Below are 27,175 nucleotides of genomic sequence, written 5' to 3'. Positions count from 1 at the left end.
GGTGCCAATTCTTTTGTGTATTTACCACTTTATGATGAAATCCCTCCCTCTTTTTTAGTTACAAGTTTTCTAAATCTTTCTAATCAATTTTTTAACCTGAGTGCCAGAGGAATCAATTCTGGGTCTAGAGGCTAAATAGTCAATTCACATTAAAAGCTCTCCCCCTACTCTCCCGTGTATTCTTAAATCAGATTTGCTGATAACTACTGGCCCAGAACCAGTAAGAACTGTGAGACCCAAAGTAATCATTGGCTTAAAATTAAAAATCATCGCTGGTTCTACTTGGGAAATAATAAAAGTTGGTTTTACTTGAGAGTTACAGTTATAGTTCATGTGGCTAATAGTTTTTAGGCCCAAAATATATTTCTGTGGACTAGACATCAAAGAAACATAGGTACCATCTACCCAAAACATGCCCTTTTGTGGCTTTATCATAATACTCAAAGGCTACAACTGATTGAAAATTGGTGTGAGTATAGATGTCAAAAAGAAAATGGATGAATTGTCTTATAAAGATAATTAGGGCCAGGAGCAGTAGCTCACACCTGTAATCCCAGCACTTTGTGAGACTTAAGTGGGTGAATTGCTTGAGTCTGGAGTTCGAGACCAGGTTGGGCAACATGACAAAACCTCATGTTTACCAAAAATATTCTAAAAAAGAAAAATTAGCCAGGCATGGTAGCCCATGCCTGTAGTTTCAGCTACTCAGGAGAAGGCTGAAGTGGGTGGATTACTTGAGCCCAGGAGGCAGAGGTTGCAGTGAACTGAGATGGCACGACTGCACTCTAGTCTAGGCAAAAAAAAAAAAAAGAAAGAAAGAAAAAGACAAGTAAAGCTAATTATACAGCAGGGCTCAGTGGCTCACGCCTGTAATACCAGCACTTTGGGAGGCCAAGGGAGGCAGATCACTTGAGCCCAGGAGTTTGAGACCAGCCTGAGCAACATGAGGAAGCCCTATCTCTACAAAAAATACAAAAATTAGCCAGGCATTGTGGAGCGCACCTGTGGCCCCAACTACTTAGGAGGCTGAGGCAAGAAGATTGCTTGAGTCCAGTAGGTAGAGGCTGCAGTGAGCTGTGATCATGCCACTGTACTCCAGCCTGGGTAACAGAGTGAGACCTTGTCTCTGGGAAAAAAAATCATAAAGAAGAAAGATAATTATAAGATTTGGGGCCTGGGAAGAGCTGATAGAAAAAGAGTAGCAGTAGTAATAGCAGTAGTAGTTGTTGTTGTGATCGTTGTTTTGGTTGCTGCAGTAGCAGTAGTAATAATACCAGCGGCGGCAGCGACAGTAGCAGTAGAAGAAGCATTAGCAGCCACTGCTGTTATTTCAGAAGCAGCAGCAGAACTGGCATGTTTTCAATCTTTTTTTGTTTTTTGTTTTATTTTACTTTAAGCTCTGGGATACATGTGCAAAATGTGCAGGGTTGTTACATAAGTATACACGTGGAAATGGCATGTTTTTAAGCATCTACTATACAGGTGCTATACCAGATGCCTTATGTGTATAAACCTCATTTAATCTGCACAGCAGCTTGCAGTAGACATAATGTCCCTGTCTTACAGGCAAGGAATTGAGATTCAGAGAAGTAACTTGCCTAAAGAAATGCCATCAGTAAAATAGAGCCCAAAGTGTATCACCCAGGGGTGCCTGACAGTAAAACCTGTATTCCCTCCAATTTACAACCCATCCTTCAACCTGTTTAGAGAGCCGAGTTCAATGTTTGTCCTAAAACTAGGCCTCAGTGTGAGGAAACAACTTTGTACCACTGATAGTTGATAAAAATCCTCTAACTCAAAGTATAATATGTTCAAGCAGCAGGAATAGCTTTTTATATTATTTTCTCCCATCTAAAGGTTTATAGTTCTGAGTTCCAGACCAACGCCAGTCAGATGGCCATAGTCTAGCAAGCAAGATCAAGGCTCAAAGACAGAGTTTTCTTTGACTAAATGAATTTTGAGTTTCAAGCCCAGCCTCAGGCTATAGAGACATGGTTAACTGTGACACGTCAGGGTTTCTAAGAGGGATCTGTTGGCATGGACACAAATCACTGCTGACAAAGAAAACCTGTTGATGCATTCCATTTAAATTTTTTAACCAGTATTAAAATAAACTTGGGCCTTCCAAAGAGGACTTAGGTCAGAAGAGATCCAAAGGGTTATAGAGGCCAGAAACCTTTAGAGTGATTGGTACACAAATCTCTAATTACTGTAATTTGGTGGTCAAACCACTGAATGAAAACACACTTGTCAAAGAACTCTGGCCTGTGTTTGTACCCTCAAATGCTTTCTGCAACACCTCAGTAGGCAGACGAATGGGCAGAAGAATCAGCTTCCTAAGAACTCTTAAGACTTTGTTAGCCCCAAAGAATATGGATTTGTGGATAGAATCAGGGATTCTTCCCATTTAAATTGGCAATTTTTACATTTTCACCTTTAAACCCAGTGGCACCTGGGCAGCAGTTGAGACCTTGGCCCAAGGGCAAGGACTTGTCTCCAGAAAGTATCATGGGTGTGACCTCAAGCTTATCCAAGTCCAGGGACTTTTCAGGGCATGGTGAGTCCTTGTTTCCTTCAGAATTATACAGTTAAAATAAGGAAGATGTTGCTGATAAAAAGAAACTGCACATTACAAACAGAAAAATTTCTACTGCCTCACCTGATCTTACCAAGTGGGATCTTTTTAAATACCTGGTAATAAAGTTCATCTGGCTGCCTCTTCCAGATCTTTCTTTCACACAAAGTGCATCTCAGTCAGGAGTAAATGCTTGTACCTTGGACAGGAGTCAGCTATTTCTCAATTCAGTGCCCTAAAGAGCATTTCCCAGAGGTAGAGTCCTGGGATGTCAAGGGAGTGCATAAAGCCTGCTTAACCATTGTCTCATTCCTTTGCCTTCACCTGAAATGCCATTGCCCATCCGCCCCTACCACTATCCCTCTGCCCATCCTTCAGGACAACTTAAATTCCTGCCATATATTAGGTGCTCAGTAAATTATTAGGTGCTGAGTAGATGGAAGAAGGGAGTAGGAAGGCAGGTGCAGAGGTACCTGGCACTTAATTAGGATGAGTGTATATATACATGGATGAGTAGACAAAGCCTTCTCTTAATACCTCATTTAGTAAACTCCTGCCTTCCTCTTGAAAATCTATCTTGCTCATTTTTTGTGGTGCCACTTATGCAGTTCTTCCTTACATTAGAGTAGTGTGCCATATCTCCCTCTGCAAGGACATGGCATTATACCCCTCCCAGCCCCTTCCCACAGCTCTCATCCTGTAATGAGGCAGAGCTGGGACTCAGCAGGTCACAGATTCTGACTGCCCAATTTAAGGACACAGCAGTAATAGCCATCGGGACTAAGCGGGACTAAACATTTCAGGCTAGAGGCTTTAACAGGAGAGGTAAATGTCTAACTCCTTTCCTGCTGGTTTGTTTCTGCAGTATCACAGCCACAGCTGCCAGCATCGGGGCTGCTGGCGTGCCCCAGGCCGGCCTGGTGACCATGGTGATTGTGCTGAGTGCCGTGGGCCTGCCCGCTGAGGATGTCACCCTGATCATCGCTGTCGACTGGCTCCTGTGAGTTGGAATAAATGCACTGCCTCAGCCGGATGCACAGACGGGCTTCCTAGCCTTGCGGGCTCTGCAACTGTCTCCTCAGATTGCCTAATGAGCCACCTGTTGCTGCTTTAAGTTTCCTCTGACCAGGGCATCTGATAACGTGATTAATAATTAACTCCTCATAATGTGGAGCAGTGATTTTAAAAAGCCAGTGAGCTCCATTAGCTCATCATACCTGGTAATGCTCAAGGTTAGGAGCTGGGTGTGGGACAAAGATAAACACAGAAGAACAGGCTGAAGAAGCCAGGCAGGGTACTGGGACCATCCTGGCCTATCACAGCCTTGGTTCAGCATCATGGGCTCAGAACCACCTAGTTCAAAATCAGTCCATTATCCTAAGCATCTTCTGAACCATCAGGGACAGTGGCACGAGGAAAGGCTTGAGTAAGACTGACTTGGGTTTGAATCTCCATCCAATGCCTTACCAGCTTCTTGACCTCGAGCAAGTTCCTTAACCTGAGGCTCAGCTGCATGATCTGTGAGATGGGAAAAAGTCTGCCTATCTCATTGGGTTGTTTTAAGGACTGAGTGAGTTCATGTGAATGGAGTGTCTAGAACAGTGTCTGGCAGCCCACATGTGCTCAATAAATGGCAAGTTTTATTGTTATGATTAGAATGAGTTGGACCATTCAGGCCCTAATCAACACTTCTCTCTGTCTCTCTGTCTCTTTCTGTCTCTCATACACACACATATATCATACACACATGCACACACACACACGGAATATGGTAGAACATCTGGGTGAGAACGTACCTTCAGTGACCCTCAAGGTTAAAGTTAGAAACAGCCTAGCTCCTAGCTTTACCCTTGATGCCCACTCCTGTGCATGGAACTTGCAGCATCTAGGTCTGGGTCTGTCCGTTGGCACTGTAGGTAAGTGTTGCTCCACATAGAGCCTTTGCTCAGAACCAGCTCAGGCTCACTGGGGAATCCAGTGCTACATACTGTAGTTTGCAGGTGGCAGACGAAATGGAAAGGGAAGCAGAGACATCCTATGTGGGCTTGAAAACAAAGATTCACATTTCAGAAGGCAAAAGCCCCTGCACCTGGCTTGGAAGCTGTGCCATGGGGTGCCCCTTCAGCAGCTAGTTGGGCTATAGGCCCAAATGAGGTGGCACCCTTCTTGCAAAGATATCCTGTCATTGAGGCAAGATTTAGTTCTTTCTAGTGATGATTATGGATTTGCAATTTTCCCCTTTCCCTGAGTCTTCTTGGAACCAGTTACCTTCATTTCCAAGATACCCAGATGAGTCAAAGGTCCAACTGAAGGCATGGGATAAAAAGACACTAGGGCCAGTTCAATCCCTGGCCTTGCTGTAAATAAGAGAAGGGCATCCAGGGTGGCCGTGGGTAAGCACTGTCAGCCTTTTCTATTCTGCAGGTGTAGTTTTCACAAGATTCCCCCTGCATGCTGTTCCTATCAACAAAGCACCAGTAACAAACTGGATTCTCCCCTCTGCAGTATGCCTTCTCTACCTGTCTTCCTGCCACTGGCCTCTTCTCCAGGCCGTCTGGGAGTTAAGACTGGATAAGGGTGACTCAGGAGAAATCCATTCCTGGGCTGACCTGTGTTTTCTGACCCTGTTCTCTGTGCCATGCCTACTGGTTTGCTCTTAAGTAGAGTGACCTAAATTGGTAAATAAACAAGTACACCATGGACCTGAACAAACACACACATACCCCACATGCACTTGGTACATACACCACCCACAAAACACCCAAGTTCTCTGACCTTAGCCCAATGATTTCCCACAGTGGCATTTGGGATCTAGAAAACCACAAGACAGAGAGGTTAGAACTGAAAAACTTACTGAATTCTGAACCTCTCTGAGTCCCCCCAAAATATCTGGAACGACTCTATTCATGTTTCTTTGGGAGAAGAGGAGGGAATTTAGGGAGACTTAGGGGAGTCATTTGTTACTTTTGGGGAGCTCATGCTGAGCCTTTATGAACAACCCCAGGCCTGTGAGGAGCCTACAGTCTAAGTTATATTTTAATACAATAATAAACTAAGTTGTATTTTAATAAAGATTGAGGACAGCACTTTCTGCATTTACTTAAGTTGAAACTGAACACATCAGGTCCTTCCATCTCTCTGATGATGAAGGAAAATGAAATCTGGGCCTCCTGTCTGACTCCTCCTGTCTTTCCCCAGGGACCGGTTCAGGACCATGGTCAATGTCCTCGGCGATGCTTTCGGGACAGGCATCGTGGAAAAGCTCTCCAAGAAGGAGCTGGAGCAGATGGATGTTTCATCTGAAGTCAACATCGTGAACCCCTTTGCCTTAGAATCCACAATCCTTGATAATGAAGACTCAGACACCAAGAAGTCCTATATCAATGGAGGCTTTGCAGTAGACAAGTCTGATACCATCTCATTCACCCAGACCTCACAGTTCTAGGGCCCCTGGCTGCAGATGACTGGAAACAAGGAAGGACATCTCCATGAGAGTCATCTCAAACACTGGTTAAGGAAAAGAGAAACACTAATGGCCAAGTGTACATTTGATTTGATATACAGACCTCCAGATTATTTTCTATATTTGGATTCAGCCTTTGCTCTCCAAGTTTTGGGATTTGGGGGTGGGGTAAGATCAAGGAAAATTGATTAAAAGGAAAGTTCTATTATCTGGGTTTTAGAAATTCTATAAGAGACAAAGTTTGGAAGTATATAAAGTAATAACTGTTAGAATTAGGTAATGGATATGAAAGAGAAAATGCTTTCTCTTGCACAGACAACTGTTTTGGGTTTTTTAAAAAATATTCTGTCATCAGTTACAAATTTTTACTCAGGCTTTCTATTGGCATGGATTTCCTTTGACCTCTCACTCTTTTATAAATTATAATGCATCTAAACCACTTCTCCCCAGTTAATGTGCCAAAATGTCCATTTTCAACTTATCTCCAGCCAATTTCAAAGAAAACAGACCAGCACAGTTCTGCAATAATAGTTTTAAGACGGGCATAGGGTTTGGAGGGAAGGGAGAAGGATTCTTTTTTCAATGTACTGTATTGGGACACTGGTAACTGTTAACCCAGTGTTCAGCGTAGATATATATATATATATATATATATATATATATATATATATATATATATAATGTGTGTGTATGTGTGTATATATTTATTATTTTCATGTAATTTGCCAGACAGAGATAAGAATTGAACCGTCAATGTGAAATAGAGTTCTCCTTGTACTTGAATAATAACTACAATTCCAACCCAGGTCTGCTTTGGGGCTTATCAGAACTCCTTTCTCAGGAGCACTAGAATGAGAAATCATGTTGTTCAATCATTTCACATCTGTATATCGACCCTAAAGCAGAGATGTATTATTGTGATACTCTGAGATAGCATAGCCATTCATATACAACTTCCAGATATGAGCTGCCTGCAGGAAATCCATATCAGCTCTGCATAATGTTATATATAAAGGTGTCACTCACAAAAGGTTGGATGTGATTTTATCCAACTGGAAGGCTTTATTCTTCCAAGTTCATTCACACTCAAAGAGGCCAGTACTTTGCCATCCTTGCACTTCTGTTTTCAGGGCCAAAATAAGAGTGGCAAGCTACCAACTAAGTTGTATTTTAATAAAAATTCCATGGGTTGAACAAGCCACATTGCAGAAAAAGAGCTGCCCCTAACCTGGGTTCTTGCAGAGTAAATCCCACAACATAAACTGATATCACTGGTTCAGGGTAAATAGTTCCATTCTATGACATTTGTCTCCTCCTCCAGGGAGGACTGTTCTAACTAGTAATCTTGGCCCTATTCATTACACCCTCTGCTTATCATTCTGCTAATTTATGAAGATAGTTTATTAAAGTCTGTGCTTCAGTTCTCATCTTGTAAATAATGCTTAACATAAACTTGTACTTACAGAGATCCAAAATAGTCATGTTTCTGCAGTATTGTGTAGCCAACTTAAACCTGTGCTTTCATGTTTAAGAAACGAGAAATTGTGCCAAAGATAGCAGAAGAGTAAATAAGTGCTCAGCACTGACCACCTACATCAGAAATCTACAACATAATGATACTGAATTGTTATGTAAACATCATAAATAGTAAATAATGATTCAATGTGAATTTTAAAATGCAAATATTGGTATTGTTTATAGGAAATAAATCTAAATATAAATAAAGTTGAATCAGTAATTTCTCTTGGGCTGAATGGTTCTATCCCTTACTAGGTTGCCCCAACTAGTGGCACTAGAGTTAGCAGAGCTGTTCATGAGCTGCGAGTTACCCTTATTTTGGAGTCGGTTTGTAATCAGCCTCTTAACACACTACGCTGTTAACTCATAAAAGAGAACAATGTTCCATTTCAGTCTCAGTAAACACTTCCCTCATTCTTTCTCCCCTGCCTTTTTCTTCCTGTTATCTATCCTTTTATCTTACTTGCTTGGATGGGTGTGGAAAGGCAGAGATATGGTCAGTTGAATCATATTTTACAGTTTTTTTGTTTATTTGTTTTGAGACATCATGTCGCTCTGTTACCCAGGTTGGAGTTGCAGTGGCACAATTTCAGGTCACTGCAGCTTCTTCCTACTGGGCTCAAGCGATCCTCCCACCTCAGCCTCCTGAGTAGGTGGGACTACAGGTACACACTACCATTCCCAGCTAATTTTTCTATTTTTTTTGTAGAAATGGGGTCTCAATATGCTGCCCAAGCTTGTCTTGAACTCCTGGCCTCAAGTGATGCCCTGCTTCACCTCCACAAAGTGCTGAGATTACAGGCGTAGGCCACTGTGCCTAGCTGGATTATTGTTTTCAAAACTTTATACACCAAGAATGAAAAGTGAGGCTTGAGGAAAATAATCCGATCCTTCATGTTAGCCAGTGGGATTACAAGGTGGAAATACAGTGCCATTATCAATAGTTGCATGCATATTTTGTGACAGAGATGAAAGTAGAATTTTGTTAGTAAGAGATAGTTGGCCAGGTGTGGTGTCTCACTCCTATAATCCCAGCACTTTGGGAGGCCGAGGCAGGCAGATCACTTGAGGCCAAGAGTTTGAGACCAGCCTGGGCAACATAGCAAGACCCTGTCTCTACAAATATATACAAAAATTAGCCGGAGATGGTGGTGTGTGCCTGTAGTCCCAGCTACTAGGGAGGCCTAGGTGGGAGGATCACCTGAGCCTGGGGAAGTTAAAACTGCAGTGAGCTGTGATAGTGCCACTGGACTCCAGGCTGAGTGACAGACATCCTATATAAATTTTTTTTAAAAAAAGAAAGTATTCTCTCTCAATATGGTGGTGGCTTGGTTTCACTAAAGGACCAATCCTGCCCTCTGCAATACAATTACAAGCTACAAACGGTTGTGTTTAGAGTAATCTCTGATGGGATGGTGCAGTCCTGCCTGGAATACCCCAGTCATGAGGGGATTCTGTGGGGTGGGGGTGGGGGATGATCAACTCACTTGCTGTGATAGACAACAAAGGAAAGGCCAGCTCCCTGTTTCCCACTGACAGGATCCTACCTCCTCATAAAAATGCTTATCACTACCTGGCCAAAGGAACACTGGGTAGTTTCCTTTGTGTACAACATGGGAGAAAATACTCAACAACACGACTCCTTAGAAAAAATATTTGTTTGGAAAAGCTGGTGCCCCTGGGCCTCCACGTGATTTTGATTTTGCCCGAAGTTTACTCATGAACAGAGAAATGGTGTTATCAGCTGGCGAATGACTTTATTCTTTCAGCAAATCTTTATGAGTCCAGTGGGTACAAGGCCCTTTATTACAGCACACCCTGATTCTTAGAGAAGAACCATGGGAAGTGTGCTGGGCTTATAATCAGGCAGTAGGCTAGCTGCAGTGTTTGCTTTGCAGGGGTTCAAGAATCTTCTCTCCTGAAACAGGAGATAAGAAATGGTCCTTTGGAAACCTTGGAAGGCTGCTAGAAGCTTCTATGCAACAGGATTGATATTCTGTATTCCCCAACTGCCCAGCAAGGGACCATGGAACACAATGAGCAGGCACACAGCTCTGATTCCTTGCCAGCTTTGTGTCTCTTGCCAACAATCTAAGCCTTGGTTTCCTCTTCCATGAAATAGGAATAACAATTCTTTCCTCATGGGACTGCTTTCAGTGGTCAATGAGAAAATGCATGTGATGTATGTAGCAAAGATTCTGTTACACACTACATCTAATAAATGCCAGTACCTCTTCTTCCCAACTCCTGCATCTGGGAAAAAATGACACCCTTCTCCTTCCCCCATTTATTAACATGAGTAATCCACAGAGATGCAATTGCTGTTCCAGTGTTTTAGGACCCATGTCCCTGACATGATGAAGGAATGAAGCTCCTAACACATGGTCCTGTTTGGGTTATCAGAGCAAACAGTATATTTAACCTAGTGAGAGTTCATAAACAGCCACCTTTCTATAAAGGGGAAATTCTTCCAAAAATGGGACATTTTATTTTTATTTTTATTTTGTCTTCTAAATGGGTTTATTTCATTTCTAGGGGACTTGTCTTGCTGTCTTTTAACTTTGTCATTACTTTTTTTTTAAGTTCTGGGATACATGTGCAGAACATGCAGGTTTGTTACATAGGTATACACATGCCGTGGTGGTTTGCTGCACCCATCAACCCGTCATCTACATTAGTTATTTCTCCTAATGCTATCCCTCCCCTAGCCACCCAACCCCCGACAGGCTCCAGTGTGTAATGTCCCCCTCCCTGTGTCCATATGGTCTCATTGTTCAACTCCCACTTATAAGTGAGAACATGCAGTGTTTCATTTTCTGTTCCTGCGTTAGTTTGCTGAGAATGATAGTTTCCAGCTTCATCCATGTCCCTGCAAAGAACATGAACTCATCCTTTTTTATGACTGCATAGTATTCCATGGTGTACATGTGCCACATTTTCTTTATCCAGTCTATCATCAATGGGTGTTTGGGTTGGTTCCAAGACCTTGCTATTGTGAATAGTGCTGCAGTAAACATACATGTGCACGTGTCTTTATGGTAGAATGATTTATAATCCTTTGAATATATACCCAGTAATGGGATTGCTCGGTCAAATGGTATTACTAGTTCTAGATCCTTGAGGAATTGCCACACTATCTTCCACAAGGGTTGAACTAATCTGTACAACTACCAACAGTGTAAAAGCGTTCCTATTTCTCCACATCCTCTCTAGCATCTGCTGTTGCCTGACTTTTTAACGATCGCCATTCTAACTGGTGTGAGATGATATCTTGTGGTTTTGATTTGCATTTCTTGAATGGCCAGTGATGGTAAGTTTCTTTTTTATATGTTTCTTGGTCGCATAAACATCTTCTTTTGAGAAGTATCTGTTCATATCCTTTGCCCACTTTTTGATGGGGTTGTTTTTTCTTGTAAATTTGTTTAAGTTCCTTGTAGATTCTTGATATTAGCCCTTTGTCAGATGGATGGATTGCAAAAATTTCCCATTCTGTTGGTTGCCTGTTTATTCTGATGATAGTTTCCTTTCCTGTGCATAGCTCTTTAGTTGAATTACGTCCCAAAATGGGACATTTTAATCTAAAGAGTATCAAACTGAATTTTTCCTACAAAGTGTCATATGAAGTAGGAAGTAAACATATAAAGTAGGAAGTAAACAAAAAATAAGTGTTTGCAGTCCTTTTCCTATGCCCTGAGACACAGAGAGGGGTTTGAGATGCTTGGGCTGTGTCAAGCTGAGATGTACCTTCGCGTAACACTCCTTCCTACATCCTGAAAATGAGAGTATACCATGAAGTTCACTTTTGCAGTCAGCCTATAAATCTCGTGTGACTTTTCAAAAATTCTCTCCCCACCTGATGGAAGCAGGGCCCCACCTGGGGCTTTTTAATACAACCTGTGGGAAGAAATGTACCTCTCTGTAATCCTAGACTTTTAAAGTGAAAGCCAGATAATATAAATAAGCAGACTTTGTTAAATTAGCTTTGGGAACAATATATATACATTTTTTTTAATTTTTATTTTGATGGAGTCTCACTCTGTCACCAAGGCTGGAGTGCAGTGGTGTGATCTTGGTTCACTGCAACCTCTTCCTCCTAGGTTTAAGTGATTCTCCTGCGTCAGCCTCCCAAGTAGCTGGGATTACAGTCATGCACCACCATGCCCAGCTAATTTTTGTATTTTGTGTAGAGATAGAGTTTTACCATGTTGGCCAGGCTGGTCTCAAACTCCTGACCTCCAATGATCTGCCTGCTTCAGCCTCCCAAAGTGCTAGGATTACAGGTGTGAGCCACCGCACCCGGCTGGGAATAACAGAGTGACCTGTATATATAGAATTGGGTTATTGCACCTAAGGGTATAAAGTTACCCTTCAGGGATGGAAATGATCAGGACATTTCTCAATGGCCTAGGCTACATGCACAGTGCCACAAAGCTCCTAAGCAAGCAGTGAGATCTAACCACACAACTGATGTTCCATTTCTCCCTCACTAGGACCAACCACTGTCATGTGTGATTTGAAAGGTGTCTCTCCAGAATTAGGGTGACACTTATGATTTCGTCTACAAATCTCCACTTGACCTGCCACTTTTAAGGTATCACCAAGTCCAAAACAGTTATGAGTAAACCCCCAAAAGACAAGATAAACATTTATATTTCTTTGGGTATTCTGGTTGAAGAAAATGAGAAAGGAATGCCATGGCCTATTCTGGAGAAGTTCCACTGGTTTCTAGAACGCTCCGGCAGCCTGCAGCCGGGAAGCTCTGGCCCCATGGGGATAACACCAGGTAGAGAGGAACCTGCCTTGCAAAAGTACTGTTTACAAAAAAACGGAGGAAGGCAATAACGCAGGAACTAAATGCAGAATCAACTAAACTGAGCATTAGTGTCTGGATGCCTACCCCATTTTCCCTCCAAGAGCTGCCTTTTCCTGACAAACTGCAGGCTCTGGTAGCTGCCATTCCTCCATAACTCCAGAAAGCCATCACCAAGTGTTAAAACCATGTTGCATCATCTTCTTTGGCTTCGGGGCACTTGAGACAATGCGATGCAGAGTTGTATCATCTGAGCATCTCAGGGCGAAGGGTGTGGTTGCAGGGAAAAGGGTGAGGAGTCTGGAGATCTAACACCAGCCAGGATTTGCTTTATCTTTTCTTCGCCCCATGGAAAAGTACCTTTTCCAAGGTGAAGGTAAAACAGATTGAAATGACTTCAGTCATCCTGGGAGGGTAGTCACTGGAGAAAAGGCACTACTCCTTTCAGTTTATGAGCATGTCTTCACAAAGAGCTCAAGGCATGCACATTTTAAAGATGACTTTGATCCTCCTCCAAGCATTCAAACTTAACATTTATTTAAAGAACACTTGTGTTGTCTTTCCAAGGTTATTAGCTTAGCTTGGCAAGAATAACAAAAGGCCAGCCAAAAGGCTTTTCTGAGCCAAGGGCTTAAAAAAAAAAATTATAAAGGTTCTCCAAAATGAGTCCAAGGTTATCCTGTCCAGGATAACTTTAGGAGACCAGGTAGGTCTGATGGGTGTCAGAGAAGTGCTACTGTGTAAACTCACGTAAAGAAAGAAAGCAATACCAGTCAGTGACAGAGGCACCCTGGCTGATCCATCCTCAACACCTGCTTCTGTCTTCCCAGCATGCCAAGTTGGCTTTAACTCTCAGGTACTTTGGAGCTAATCCTCTCATTTCCTAATTTAGCCAGAAAGGTTAAGATAGACAATAACGTGTCAACTATGAATCACAAACCTAAGGCTCTCTGCTCCATCGGAAGGGGCCAGTTAAGTTAGATAAACATACCACTTTAGCTGACGAAAACATTAGACATGCAAACAAGGCCGACTCTGCCTGCAAGGACATTCAGTCTGCTTTTCTTGCCACTAAGAGAACATTTCTTTCTATATCAATCCAGGCAGACAGTCACCTACCCTATTCTTGGGCATCATTACCTTTCCTAGAGATGACATTCTAAGGCAAACCAAGGTTCAGTTTCAAGATGTTGACCTAACAGCTGCAGGCATCCTCTGAGATTTCTCCCTGCTAGGATGAGTGCCCAAGCAAGTGGGATGTTCTGAGCCCAGAAGGAAAAACAGCAACAATAGGCCAGGCAAGGGGCCGATGCCTGTAATCCCAGAACTTTGGGAGGCCGAGATGAGTGGATCACCTGAGGTGAGGAGTTTCAGACCAGCCTGGTGAACATGGTGAAACCCTGTCTCTACCAAAAATACAAAAATAAGCCACAAGTGGTGGCATGCACCTGTAATCCCAGATACTCAGGCAGCTGAGGCAGGAGAATTGCTTGAACCTGGGAGGCGGAGGTTGCAGTGAGCCAAGATCATGCCACTGCACTCCAGTCTGGGCAACAGAGCAAGACTCCGTCTCAACAACAACAACAAAAACCCAGCAACAACAACACAGAGGAAAAACATTTTTATTTACTCAGCAAATGCTGGCATTGTAAATACTGTGTAGCAAGCACTATTCATACCTCTTAAATATGAACTCATTTAATTTCATAATAGCATCATGAAGTTGGTACTATTATTATCCCCTTTCTACAAATGAAGAAACTAGCACAAAACATTAAGCAACATTCCCCAAAGACCACACAACAAATAGGTGGCTCAGCCATTCGGCTCCAGTGTCATGGTTCTTCACCAGGCATTACAAGGCAGAGAGTGCCAGGAGTGCTAGAATATTAATGATAACTCAAGTCTAGGGTGGTCTAAAATTTTCAAAGCAGATAAGAATCATTGGCTAGATCTATTGCTTAGCATAGTAGTTAACACTGCATTGTATACTTACAAATTTGCTAACATAGTAGCTCTTGTGTTCTTATCATACCCCCCAATATAATAAATAAATAAATAAATACAGCAAGAGGAAACTTTTGGAGGTGATGGATAGGTTTATGGTATAGACTTTGGTGATGGTTTCACAGGTATATACTTATCTCCAAACTCACCAAGTTGTACATGCTAAATATGTACAGCTTTCAGTATGCCAGTCAAACCTCAATAAAGTAGTTTACGACAAAAAGAATCACTCCTAATACTAAGTGCTATGTGCTGACATTGTACTAAATATTTTACATGCATAGTCTCATGCATTCCTCCAACCACTCCTATTAGGCAGGTCATATTACCATCTGTTTCCCAGTTGAGGAAACTGTGGCTTAGAAAGATTAAGTAATTTGCCCAAGTTCACAGAGCTGGGACTCAAATGATTCCAAGTCTTTTCCTAGGTATTAAGATACAGTGCTTCAAAATGCCTACAAGGTAAAAGGAAATGCATGACAGTATCTAATCATCACCTCTTTAAAAGTTATCTTTTCTAATCATCTCATTTTATTTGATACAACCAAATTTGCTCCCTCGAATTGCCCATTTGTTTTCTCATTCTAGCAAAGATTAATTTTAAGTATGTCTAGATTATCTCCCACCTCATCTAGCTGCCCAGCCTCACCTCCTTTATGGTATACAGTATCATCATATCCCTCCCTCATGTCACCTTTAACTATTTCATTCAAACCCTAAGTCTTCCCTAAATCCCTTTTTTTTTCCAAAACCAGGGATGGGGAGGTGTCAGAATAAAAACTGGAACCCTATTTCTCTTTTCCTTTTCTTGCCAAATTTTGGGGGCTGTTTTTTGGTCTTTATGCTGTGACTCCATTTCCTCTCCACACACAAACTCCTAATTCCCTACAGTCGGGCTTCCACAATGCTCCTGAAATTCCAAGGTCATCAATGCCCTGCTCATGAAACCCAAAAGGCATTTTCGCAGTCATAGATTTTTACTTTTTTTTTTTTTTTGTAGACAGAGTCTTGCTCTGTCACCAGGCGCCAGGCTGGAGTGCAGTGGCACAATCTCAGCTCACTGCAACCTCTGCCTCCAGGGTTCAAGCGATCCTCCTGACTCAGCCTCCCAAGTAGCTGGGACTACAGGCATGCGCCACCATGCCCAGCTAATTTTTGTATTTTTTTAGTAGAGACGGGGTTTCACCATGCTGGCCAGTATGGTCTCGATCTCTTGACCTCGTGATCCACCCGCCTCAGCCTCCCAAAGTGCTGAGATTACAGGCATGAGCCACCGCACCCGGCCCAATTTTTACTCTTCTACAACATTTGTCACTACTGATTAGCTTTATATTCCACTAAGTTATTTTTCCTTGGCTTCCAAGACATTATCAGGTTCTGCCCCGCCTGACCTTTTCCACCACTCTTCCATCACCTTTGTAATCTCCTCCTCCTGCTGCTCCACTTACTGTGGGTCTCATCTCTGCCTGGGCCACACACACAGGGTCCCCTCAAATATTTGTGGAATGAATGAACAGGCTTACATTCTTCTGGTCTTTCTCTCTCCACCAGATATTTCTCCAATATTATGGATTTAACTGCCATCTCTATGCAGATGATTAACAAAAATGTGTATCCACAAAATCTACAGCTGCCCTTGGTTTCTCCTGCCCTGATCTCCAAGCCAAACCTCAGCTCCGCATTTCCAACTTCTACTAATCACTTTCTGGTAGCCTTGCCGCCATCTTTTTAAACTGAACTTATCCAAAATCAATCTCTTCAATCTTTTCTGTAGTCTCTCTTAGATTGGGAATTGTGTTTTAAAAAATCATTATTTCTCCTACAATCTAGGACATAAACATTTCTTCTTGTTTTTAACCCCAAGAGGTTGCAAGGCAGGTCTATAGAGGTTGGTCCATTTATTTGAATCCCTTTGCTCTGGGCTTCAGGTGGGAACCCTGAGTGAACAGTAATGCCTCTTTGGGAATTGAGTAGCCCAAGCCTAGCCACTGTCCAGACATGAATCACTGGACATGGTGTACTCCTGCATTTTCTCTTCCCATGCAATTCTTGAATAAACAACTTCTATTTTGATAATCCTCTAAACTCTAATTACAACCATGAGGCCTTCACAACAAGAACAAGATTCAGAGGCATTAAAAAAGTACGAAACAAAATCGCAGACGAGGCCTCCGTTGCTTCTAAAACACCCACCCTGCCCCCTAGTAATACTGAGTGTTCCCTATTCTATCTCCCTGGTCAAAAAGAGACCACAAAAACAAAAGTCCCTCCCTAAAGGATTTCATCTGGGCTCCTATTTTGTTCTCTTAGTCCTTTAGCTCATCTTGCCTCACACATCATGAAGAATATGAATCCACAAAATGAAGGACACCATGTCCTTATTTCTGCAGGGCAATTATTCTCTCCATCAATGTTTCATTCTGCTGACTAAGTAGTTCACCTTCACTTGCAACAAGCCCAGGCCACCTGACTTAACCACTTCTTCCTTAAAAGGGCCAGGCATCTCCCCCATACATCCACAGGTTTTTAAGCATCCATAAAATAAGTTGTCTCCTGATGTCTTCCCAGCCCCGATTTATAATCAGCCCTTCTCTTTCCTGTGACTCTCCCAGTCAGCTGAGGTTCTATTGCCCTAATTTCCAGATTTCTTCAAAGGCTTTATCAGAGTCTCCCCTCTGCCACTTCTTTTATGTCAAACATATGATTTACACTCTCATTTTTTTAAAATCGCTTTTATAATTCACATAATGCTTTCATATGAATAGATATAAAAGAGCCAGAAAGCAAAGTATTAACCTGATGAGCATTTTATATCACATAATACTTTTCTCAAAAAATCAAATGAGATGAGAATAAGAATAGCTAATGCTCACTGAGTGCTCATTTTGAGCCAAGCATTGATTTAATGTGCTTTAAATGTATTATCTACAAACAATAACATTATTAGATACTATTATTACCTCCATATTACACATAAGGACATTGAGACACAAAGAGTGTCTTTAACATCATAACATTATGATGTTTAAATTATCTTTCCATGGCTTCTTATTGTCTATAGCACAAAGTTGAAAATACTTGCCTGAATATTTAGGACACTTCCAAAGATACCCCAGAGGGTATTTCCTCTTCTCCATACACATATGCTTCATTATACTCTCCCCAATCATTTCTCCCAAATCTCTTCTCTACCTAGTCTGCGTATTTTTTAAATACTGAAAATAAATTATTGGCCTCCAACCCCAAGGCTCCATTGTTTCTAACCTCCTGAAACTTACAGAAGCAACAGTATCTTGGTACATAATCAAATACTGCCTTATATTATTAAGTAAATCAACATGAGACTTGATTATAAAGTAATAAAATTGAGTTCCACAAACCTTACTGTAAATCAATATCATTATTTTACACTACTAAACAGAAGTCAAAACTGGTGGCTGTGGGCAAGACCCAGCTTCAGACCAGCTTTGTGTGGCTGCAGAGCTTTTGGCTGATTTAGATTTGAATTTGAAGATGCGCACCTTGTGGGAGGTGGAGGATTACATGCTCCACTTCACTCCAGCTCCCATCACTCACCATTATTTCAAACTCCACTGCTTCTGACATTCACAAATCCTGCCTGATCCTAAAGACATCTGAGTTTACAACACCTTTTGGGAATCACACTTGAAATATCTCATTTCACATCCTATTGCCCCAGTAAGTCTGGAAACTTCAAGAGGGCACAGGTTGTATTTTATACCCCTTAGTGTGACCCCTCCCTGCCCCACAGGGTCCTGCATAATACTGAGCACACAGAAGGAGTTTAATCATTACAAGCTGAGTGGGTCCATGCAAGGCTGTGGAATCAATTTGGTTAACTGCAGGGCTGGGAGGAGACCCATTGAACAAAGGACGTTATCCTATCCTTACGCAATACCAAATGAGTTTTCATAATGAAGAGCTCCCACCACAAATGCAACACTTCCAGCAATAACACCTACTGCCTACAGTCTGTTCCTGGAAGTCATCCCAATAAAACAAGTAAGATGTTTATCCCAGTTCAAAATTCCAATTCCAGTGAGTGTCAGTTCCTGGAGGAAAAGGAACAGGAAAGTTTATCTGAGGGTGGTGGGGAGGAGGGGACTTCCTAAAAATGCTGTTTACAAACATAACATTCCAATGACAGGAAATAACGGCAGAAAGCATCTCTTCTTGGCCTAAATAAGAAGTGGTTAATTGTTCCAACTTCTGTCAAGAGACCTAAGTTGCTCTGTTATTTTAAAATGTTCTGAGTTCATGTTTTTCAAACCCTTTAGGTTGAATTATCCGGGATGCCTCAGGGCCAACCAAGTGGCAGCCAAGAGGTGACAGGAAGTGATACAGAGAACCTGAGTCTTGGAAATGAGACAGAGCAGGGTTTGCAAACTGGCTCTGACACTTGCTTCTAAGCCTCACTGTCCTTAGCAAGAAACAGGGGGAGCAATGCTTTCCTCAAAAAATTAAATGAGATGAGAGTAAGAACAGCTCATGCTCACTGAGTGCTCATTTTGTGTCAGGCACTGATTTGATGTGCTTTAAATGTAATATCTACCAAGAATAACATTATTAGATAGATACTATTATTACCTCCATGTTACAGATGAGGACACTGAGACACAAAGAGTGTCTTTAAATATCATAATATTATGATATTTAAATTATCTGTCCACGGCACTCAGCCTGTAAATGGCAGAACTAGGATTTAAATCCAGGTACTCAGTGGGGCGTGGTGGCTCATACCTGTAAGCCTAGCACTTTAGGAGGTTGAGGCTGCAGATCACTCGAGGCCAGGAGTTCAAGACCAACCTGGGCAATCTAGGAAGACCCTGTCTCTATATTTTATATTTGAAAAAATAAATCAAAATAAACATACAAACACACACACACACGCACACACACATACACACATACACGGTGGAGGGTGAGGAGGGTGAGGAGGGTGAGGCGGGGCAGTGCTAATGGATCACTCTAAAAGATACAGAATCCCAAGGTAAAATCTTGGACTAGAAACTCCTCATTTTGTTAAAGAAACTCCATCAACTCAGCCATCAAGAAAAGGACTCATCTGCACCAAGGAAAAGCTCCTGTCCTAGACATGACCCTGTTTTGACCAAATTCTCTATTTTTGAATGTGAAATTAAGCACAGGTTCTTTCCTTTGATAAACAAAGTAACTTTACTGCCATAATTTGGTGCCCCTAGATCCAGTGTGGAGGATAGAAGGCTCCCACGCCAAAGAAGCAAAGAGTTGGGGCTCTTATCACTGTCAGCAGGGTTCCCAGCACAAGGGAAGAGAGGAGAGGAGGTCTCCCCAAGACCTGCAGGTCCCCCAAGTAGTGCTAGGAGGGGGTCCTCTAACCAGAGAAAGACAGCAGTCCCATCCAGTGGTGCTAGCGGGTTCTCTAGTCACAGCTTGGACTAGAGGGCATATCCTGTTCCTTAGGCTGCTCTCCAGAGAAGCCAGTGGGCTCTTTTGATGTAAGCAACTTGGGGGAATACTGGCTATACTGAGAGTAGTGCAGCATTTGGGCGCTAGGGCTGAATTCACACACATATCCATCAGTCTTCTAAAACTACACCTAAAACCAACCACTTCTTTTACGTCAAACATATCATCTGCACTCTCATTTTTTTAAAAATCTCTTTTATAATTCATGGCCTACAGGCTTCGGCTAACTTTGGGTCAGTCAGGTGACCATAGAGAAATGGCCTCATTGTACAGTAGCTATTGTTTGGAGGGCCCAGGTTCCACAAAGGAGATTTTCTTAGGAGCCTCTGCAAACCGAGACCCCATGAAACATGCTCATGAAATATGCTCCAGGCTTTGACAGATCTGCAACCATAAAAGTCAAGAAAGGAATTACAAACTGAAGCAAGACAGATGGGAATCCTATTTATGATGTTTAATGACGCAGATCTTCCCAAAGTAATCCAAACCCCGAAACATCACAAAATTATTCATGCTCCAAAAGCAAAATACCTCAGCTGCAACCCTTGCCCCAGCATGATTCCTCAAAATTGAAATAATTCCTTGAGAAACAAAAAGTTAAAACAAGAATAAGTTAAGGAATAGAGTTAATAGACTTGAAAGTAGAGAGAAAAAAGCACAATTTAGTGTGAAAAATAAAAATGACTTTAGGAATGGGCAGATCTTATTAAAGAGTTATTCTCAAACCTTTTCAAAAAACACTGAACACTGAATGTCATGGTATATATTTTAACAATAACTGAAATGGGATACCAGTTAATTAGGGCTGCTTTCCTTCAGCTGCTTACGTAAGTAGCCCTCTCCTGAGACTTAGAGCATAATCTTAATGTAACACAATATTTTCTTATTTTTGATGACTATTTAGAGGCGACATCAAAATTATAAATTGACAACTATAGTTTCAGAGAGAACATATTAGCACATGTAATTTAAGCTTGCTGTTGGCCTTGTCAAGGTGGAATGCTGGTTGTAATACAGGTTGAGTCTCCCTTATCTTCAATGCTTAGGTCTGACCAAAAGGGTTTCAAACTTAGGTTTCTGTTTTTGTATTTTGGAATATTTACATAAACACAATGAAATATCTTCAGGATAGGGGATAGGACCTAAATCTAAACATGAAATTCATTTATGTTTTATATACACCTTATACACATAAGCCTGAAGGTAATTTTACACAACATTTTAAATAATTTTGAGCATGAAACAAAGTTTCAAATGCATTTCACTGCAACCTGCCACATGCAGTCAGATGTGGAATTTTTCACTTATGGTGTCATATTGGCACTCAAAGGTTTTGGATTTTAGAGCATTTCAGAGTTGAGATTTTTAGATTGGGATGTCCAACTTGGATATACCTTTATTTGGCTGAAATTCTAAGAAGAAGATAAATGAATTTTGTTTTGTTGTTTGTTTCTGGAGTTCCTTTTCTGTTTTAGTTTTTAATTTCATTTTCTTAATCTACCTAATGAACTAATCACTATTATCACAATGAGGAAAAAAAACTTGGCTCTCACTGAATCTTCTAAAAATGGAACAAGTTTTAAGGTATTATCTTACTCTACTCAGGCTGCTATAGCAACATGTCATAAAACAGGTAGCCTATAAACAACAGGAATTTATTTCTCACAGTTCTGGAAGCTGGAAAGTCCAAGATCAAAATGTCGGCAGATTCAGAATCTGGTGAAGGCCCTCTTCCTGGTTCAAAGATGGAGGCTTCTTACTGTCTCTTCACCAGTGGAAGGGGCAAGCAAGCTCCCTTGAGCCTATTTGTAGGGCACTAATCTCATTTATGAGGGGTCCACCCTCACAACCTCACCTCCCAAAAGGCCCCATTTCCTTAGAGGTTAGGACTTCAAGATACAAATTTTGAGGGGATATAAACATTCACACTATAGCAGGGCTGGCAGAGGAAAATGCTATGGTTATACTATGAAGGAGGGACATGAGTTTCCACTTTCAGGCTCCTCTTCTCTGGGTCTGTATCAATGAAGACAAATGTGCCTCTACTTTGTCTTTATCCCATCCCCTTCCTCTTCCTGCTCCCTCAAACTGCATAAGTACTTCATAAATGCACCTTCCTAACCAACTTTAAAACCTGACATAGGCCGGGTGTGGTGGCTCACGCCTGTAATCCCAGCACTTTGGGAGGCCGAGGAGGGTGGATCACGAGGTCAAGAGATTAAGACCATCCTGGTCAACATGGTGAAAACCCATCTCTACTAAAAATACAAAAAATTAGCTGGGCATGGTGGCGCGTGCCTGTAATCCCAGCTACTCAGGAGGCTGAGGCAGGAGAATTGCCTGAACCCAGGAGGCGGAGGTTGCGGTGAGCCGAGATGGTGCCATTGCACTCCAGCCTGGGTAACAAGAGCGAAACTCCGTCTCAAAAAAAAAAAACAAAAAAAAACCTGACATTGGCAGTCCTATCTGTAGAACCTATTCATTTAATGTAGTTCTTTTGGAGAAATATTTGAGGAAGCTTTTGTTCCTCATCTAAGTTTACAAAGAATTCCTGGAACAAAGAAGTAGGAAACAGAAGGAGTAGTTTCAACTACACTCCAAAGGAGCTAGCTTCCTCTTGCAAAATTCAACATTTAAAACAAGATCTGAATTCTCTAGAGGCAATGCTCTCTTTTCTAGGTTTTTAGTGGACTTCATCTAAATCAAGCCTAACACTAATAAATAAACAAACAACAAAAAAACCAGATTTACCAAAAAGAGAAGGTCAAGTTGACAGTTTTCCTGGAGGATTTATCAGGCTATTCCTCTGAATAGCAACTTCCTCTAGCTCATATATAACTAATTTGAGAGAGAGAGAAAGAAAGATAGGGGAGGAAGAAGGGATCAGAAGGAGGAAAATAGAAGAAAAGAAGTTTTCAAGAACACATCCACTGTCAAAAATGAAGAATACCTTAAAAGGCATCTTGACATTTTCGTTAGAATTCTAAGAAGTGCTTTCCAAACGGAAAAGCACCTGTCACCCAACTATGGTGCTTTCTATTTCATGTTCAAAACAAACGTACAAAAACACAAATTTTCCAGCTTGACAAGAAAATGTGAGCCCCCAAACAGCAAACACTTTAATCAACAACTCTTACCTGGGCACAAAGGACTTGAGTACAGGGTTTGGTTTAAAGGGGATTAGACACCAGTGACTCGACACAGACAACAAAAATTATTCATTTCTCTAAGGATGCTTCAATTGTCTCAATGACAGCTCTTCATGATCCTCATTCGGCTTTCATTCACTTCCCATGCAAAATCTGAAACATCACATTCTACATGTGATATTGAGAAGAAGGTGAACAATCAATACAAGTAAGGAGAAAAAGATAATTTCATACTACCCCAGTCTTGGCATGTAGCTATGCCTTGGGATCACTTGGTCTCTGAGCCTTTTCCCTGGATTCCCACAACAGATTTACCCAGTGAGCATCTCTGTGACCTTCGGCAAGTTACTTGACATCTTTGTAAAACATCAGGGTGATGACAGGGTATCTACCTTCTACTATTACTGTGGCGAGTTAGCACAGTCCTTGCTACAATAGTAAATGTGCCAAAATAGGTGTTATTCAGTTTAGCTGTTAAACATGTTCCAATCAACTATATTCTACTGAACAAATTTTCTTCCTTCCCTCTTTCCTTCCTTCTTTATTTTTCTTTCTTTTCTTTTTTTTTTTCTTTTGAGATGGAGTCTTGCTCTATCACCTAACTGGAGTGCAATGGCGAAATCCTGGCTCACTACAACCTCTACCTCCCAGGTTCAAGCAATTGTCCTGCTTCAGCCTCCCAAGTAGCTGGGATTACAGGCACTGGCCACCACGCCCAGGTAATTTTTTTTTTTTTTTTTTTTTGTAGAGATAGGGTTTTACCATGTTGGTCAGGCTGGTTTCGAACTGCTGACCTCAAGTGATCTTGGCCTCGCAAAGTGCTAGGATTACAGGCATGAGCCACCACACCTGGCCTCTTTCTTTTTTATTTATTTATTTTTTAGAGACAGGGTGTTGCTATGTTGCCCAGACTGGTCTTGAACTCCTGGGCTCAATCAATCCTCCTACCTTGGCATCCCAAAGTGCTGGGATTACAGGAGAGAGCCACCACACCCAGCCAGAACAATTATATTTGAGTATAAATGGGGGTCACTGTGGGATTGGGGATGGAAAGCTTCCAAATTCCCCATCCTTAAGAAACTCACATCCGAATGCAGAGATTCTTAATCCTAAATGTACATCAGAATTCCCTGAAGAGGCTGATGTGGTGGCTCATGCCTGCAATCCTAGCACTTTGGGAGGCCAAGGCGGGTAAATCACTTGAGGCCAGGAGTTTGAGACCAGCCCAGGAAACATGATGAAACTTCATTTCTTCGTTTTTTTTTTTTTTAATTGCATTTTAGGTTTTGGGGTACATGTGAAGAATATGCAAGATTGTTACATAGGTACACACATGGCAGCATGATTTGCTGCCTTCCTCCCCTTCACCTATATCTGGCATTTCTCCCCATGCTATCTCTCCCCAACTCCCCACCCCCTGCTGTCCCTCCCCTATTTCCCCCCAACAGACCCCAGTGTGTGATGCTCCCCTCCCTGTGTCCATGTGTTCTCATTGTGAAAGCCCATTTCTACAAAAAATATAAAAATTATTTTGGTGTGGTGGTGCACACCTGTAATCCCTGCTCCTCAGGAGGATGAGGCATGACAATTGCTTGAACCTGGGAGGCAGAAGTGGCAGTGAGCTGAGATCATGCTACTGCACTGCAGCCTGGACAACTGAAAAAAAAATTCCCCTGAAGAACTTTTATAAATATACCAATGTGCTGGGCATGGTGGTTCACACCTGTAATCCTAGCACTTTGGGAGACCAAGCCAGGTGGATCACCCAGTCAGGAGTTGGAGACCAGCCTGACCAATATGGTGAAACCCCGTCTCTACTAAAAGTACAAAATTAGCCGGGCATGGTGGCACACATGTGTAGTCCCAGCTACTCAGGAGGCAGAAGCAGGAGAATCACTTAAACCCAGGAGAGAGAGACTGCAGCGAGCCAAGATCACACCACTGCATTCCAGCCTGGGCAACAGAGCGAGACTCTGTCTCAAAAAAAAAAAAAAAAAAAAAACCAATGCCAGACCCTACCTGCAGAGATTCCAATTAAGTTGGTCTGAAGTGGGTTTTGGGCATTAGTATTTTTCAAAGCTCCCCAGGTGATTCTAACACCCACTGAGGACAGCTGATCCAGGAATTTGCCTTGTGATTTGGATGCATGGTCACTCTCTGTGTGGTCTGTTGGATCCCGACAAGACCAGGAAGTACTGGGATGAAGGGACGTACATCTGTGCATCAATGCCCACAAGCTACCAAATGACCAATTCCTGAGAAGCTGATGACCAAATCAGAGAGGGAGAGCACCAAATAGTGGAGCCTGAAATCTGCAGGCTGCTTTGCTTTCAGCTTTAGTTGTAATGGAGGTGAAGGGGCCCCCATGAGGGAAAGTAAAATAACCCCTGCCCAATAGAGACAGGCGAGGTTAGAACCACTACCAGCCACTGTTTTAGGAGCTGGAGTCCTAACGAGCAATAACATGGTCAGAAACCAGCACTTCAATTAATTTTTCCCTTTTTTTAAAAATTTTTTGGTTATTTCCTTTTTGCTGTTCTTTCATTTATCAAAGGTTTGGAACTACAATTCTTGTCTGCGTCTGAGGAAATCTAGGCCTGAATTCTTTACTGACACTCCAGTTGGGAGCATTGCAAAGGGACTGGCTCCTGCTGAAGGCCAGGCACATAGTGTAACCTGGAATCACAGGGAGCTGCTGAAGCACAGGGAGGGAAAAGTCAGCAGGCCAGGGTGGATGCAGCTCAGTCATCTCCGCCACCTCACAGAGGCAGAGGGCCTGACTTTGCCTGAGGGACCAGAGGTGTCACAGCAGCGACCTTGTCAGCCATCCTTGGAAGGAGAATCTCAGTGAACGAACACCAGGTCACACACTTGGCAAGGCCACAATGTTGTGGCAATCATGCCTTCCAAGAGAACTAGGGATAATCTGAGGGGTTTCTTTGTGGGAGGTTTTGTTTAGGTTTTTTTTTGGATGTTTGTTTTTTGTGCGGTAAAATTCAGCATTTCTAAATATACAAGGGATACTCTGTTTATACCAAAAGTACCAAGTCCCAAAAGATCCAGAAATAGATGTATTCCGACCCCTTCAACCCATTTCTTCCACTCATTCCCTCCCTCTACCTGGTCAGACATTGGACTCATTGTTTTTGGCTCAAGAATTTCTGACCTTTTTGTGGTAAGAATCTACTTTTTCATCTCCCTGGTATCTCAAGATTGCTGGGGAGACAGGAGAGGGAAAGCTGGCTGGCAGTGAAACAGGTGATACGGAGAAGGGGAGGGACAGGAATTGGTGCTGCCATTAGAAGAGAGTCCTCAAGAAAAGCTGGGACTGGGACACGCAGTGGGAGCCACTGTGTTGTGTGTGTCGGATACCTCCTGCCTGGGATCTGTCTTCCCAACCCACAGGAGTGGCTCTGGCTGTCCTGTTTTAGCTACTTCATCTTGCTTGTTTGGATCTTTCCTAGACTCACTAAGATGGATACTCAGCATTTTTCAAATACATGCCCTGTTCGTTTAAGATTAGCCAGAGTCTTTTTCATAATCACTAAACCTACACTAAAATGACCCTCCAGGATCCTAGCCTCACCAGGAATCCATGACTCAAGGAGTGGGGTCAGGGGAGAGCTTCCAGAGAAGGTATTCTAAGCGTGTTCCAAACCACTGGGTGGGAATTCCAGTTATGTAGGAAACCTGTTTTCCAATATAGAATTGATGTGGTTTTTTTTTTCTTTTCTTACCTTCTCTCTATCCCCCAACATCAGAGTACACATATCAGCTGGTTCAGGGCTCTATGTAACTTGATATTACCCATGTTGAAATTCAACATAATTTGGCATTTGGTAACCATGTGGGCTATGTTCCTATAACTACCTAAGTAATTGCCTAGATGGCTATTTTGGTAAGCAGAGAGTAAATGGCCCAGAATCCATCCTTTAATCTAGCAAGCAGAATGTTCTAAGGTAGAAGCCTGTAGAATGGGCAATTACTTAGCTGTCCTGCACTTTCTTCTGTGCTAAAGGTGGGGAGCCCTGGCCACCCCTAGGGTAAGCCGACTTGTGCTATAAAGCACAGGTGACCCTCAAACCAGACTTTCAGGAGCTAGACTACAATGAAAACTTAGCAGGTCATCCCATACTCCTTTACTGTTTAAAAAGACGCATAATTATTCTGATCTTGCTGAATGA

At 42.2% G+C, this 27,175-nt stretch overlaps 2 protein-coding genes across 7 annotated transcripts in view; one reads left to right on the top strand and one right to left on the bottom strand.

Moving 5' to 3' along the window:
* SLC1A1 (solute carrier family 1 member 1) overlaps window positions 1–7,780 on the top strand; it is an 87,714-nt gene extending 79,934 nt beyond the window's left edge. Inside the window, exons 11-12 of the mRNA XM_012454562.2 lie at window positions 3,441–3,575; window positions 5,774–7,780. Coding sequence (XP_012309985.1) covers window positions 3,441–3,575; window positions 5,774–6,020 — 382 coding nt within the window. The 3' untranslated portion in view covers window positions 6,021–7,780. The remainder of the gene's footprint in view (window positions 1–3,440; window positions 3,576–5,773) is intronic.
* Window positions 1–27,175, bottom strand: part of SPATA6L (spermatogenesis associated 6 like) — a 135,388-nt gene that overhangs the window by 50,693 nt on the left and 57,520 nt on the right. For 4 of the 6 annotated variants that reach the window (XR_010336985.1, XR_010336986.1, XR_010336988.1 and 1 more), the window contains one exon: window positions 22,937–23,159. The exons of the other annotated variants lie outside the window; for them this stretch is intronic. The gene's annotated coding sequence lies outside the window, so the exon portion shown is untranslated. Of the gene's footprint in view, window positions 1–22,936; window positions 23,160–27,175 lie in introns of those variants that run through there. 6 annotated transcript variants of the gene reach the window in all.

The sequence above is a fragment of the Aotus nancymaae genome, unplaced genomic scaffold (genome assembly GCF_030222135.1).
Source record: "Aotus nancymaae isolate 86718 unplaced genomic scaffold, 86718_ANA_hifiasm-v0.15.2.pri h1tg000041l, whole genome shotgun sequence".
Lineage (NCBI taxonomy): Eukaryota > Metazoa > Chordata > Mammalia > Primates > Aotidae > Aotus > Aotus nancymaae.
Note: the sequence above shows the minus strand (reverse complement) of the source record. Positions and strands in the feature narration are given on the sequence as shown.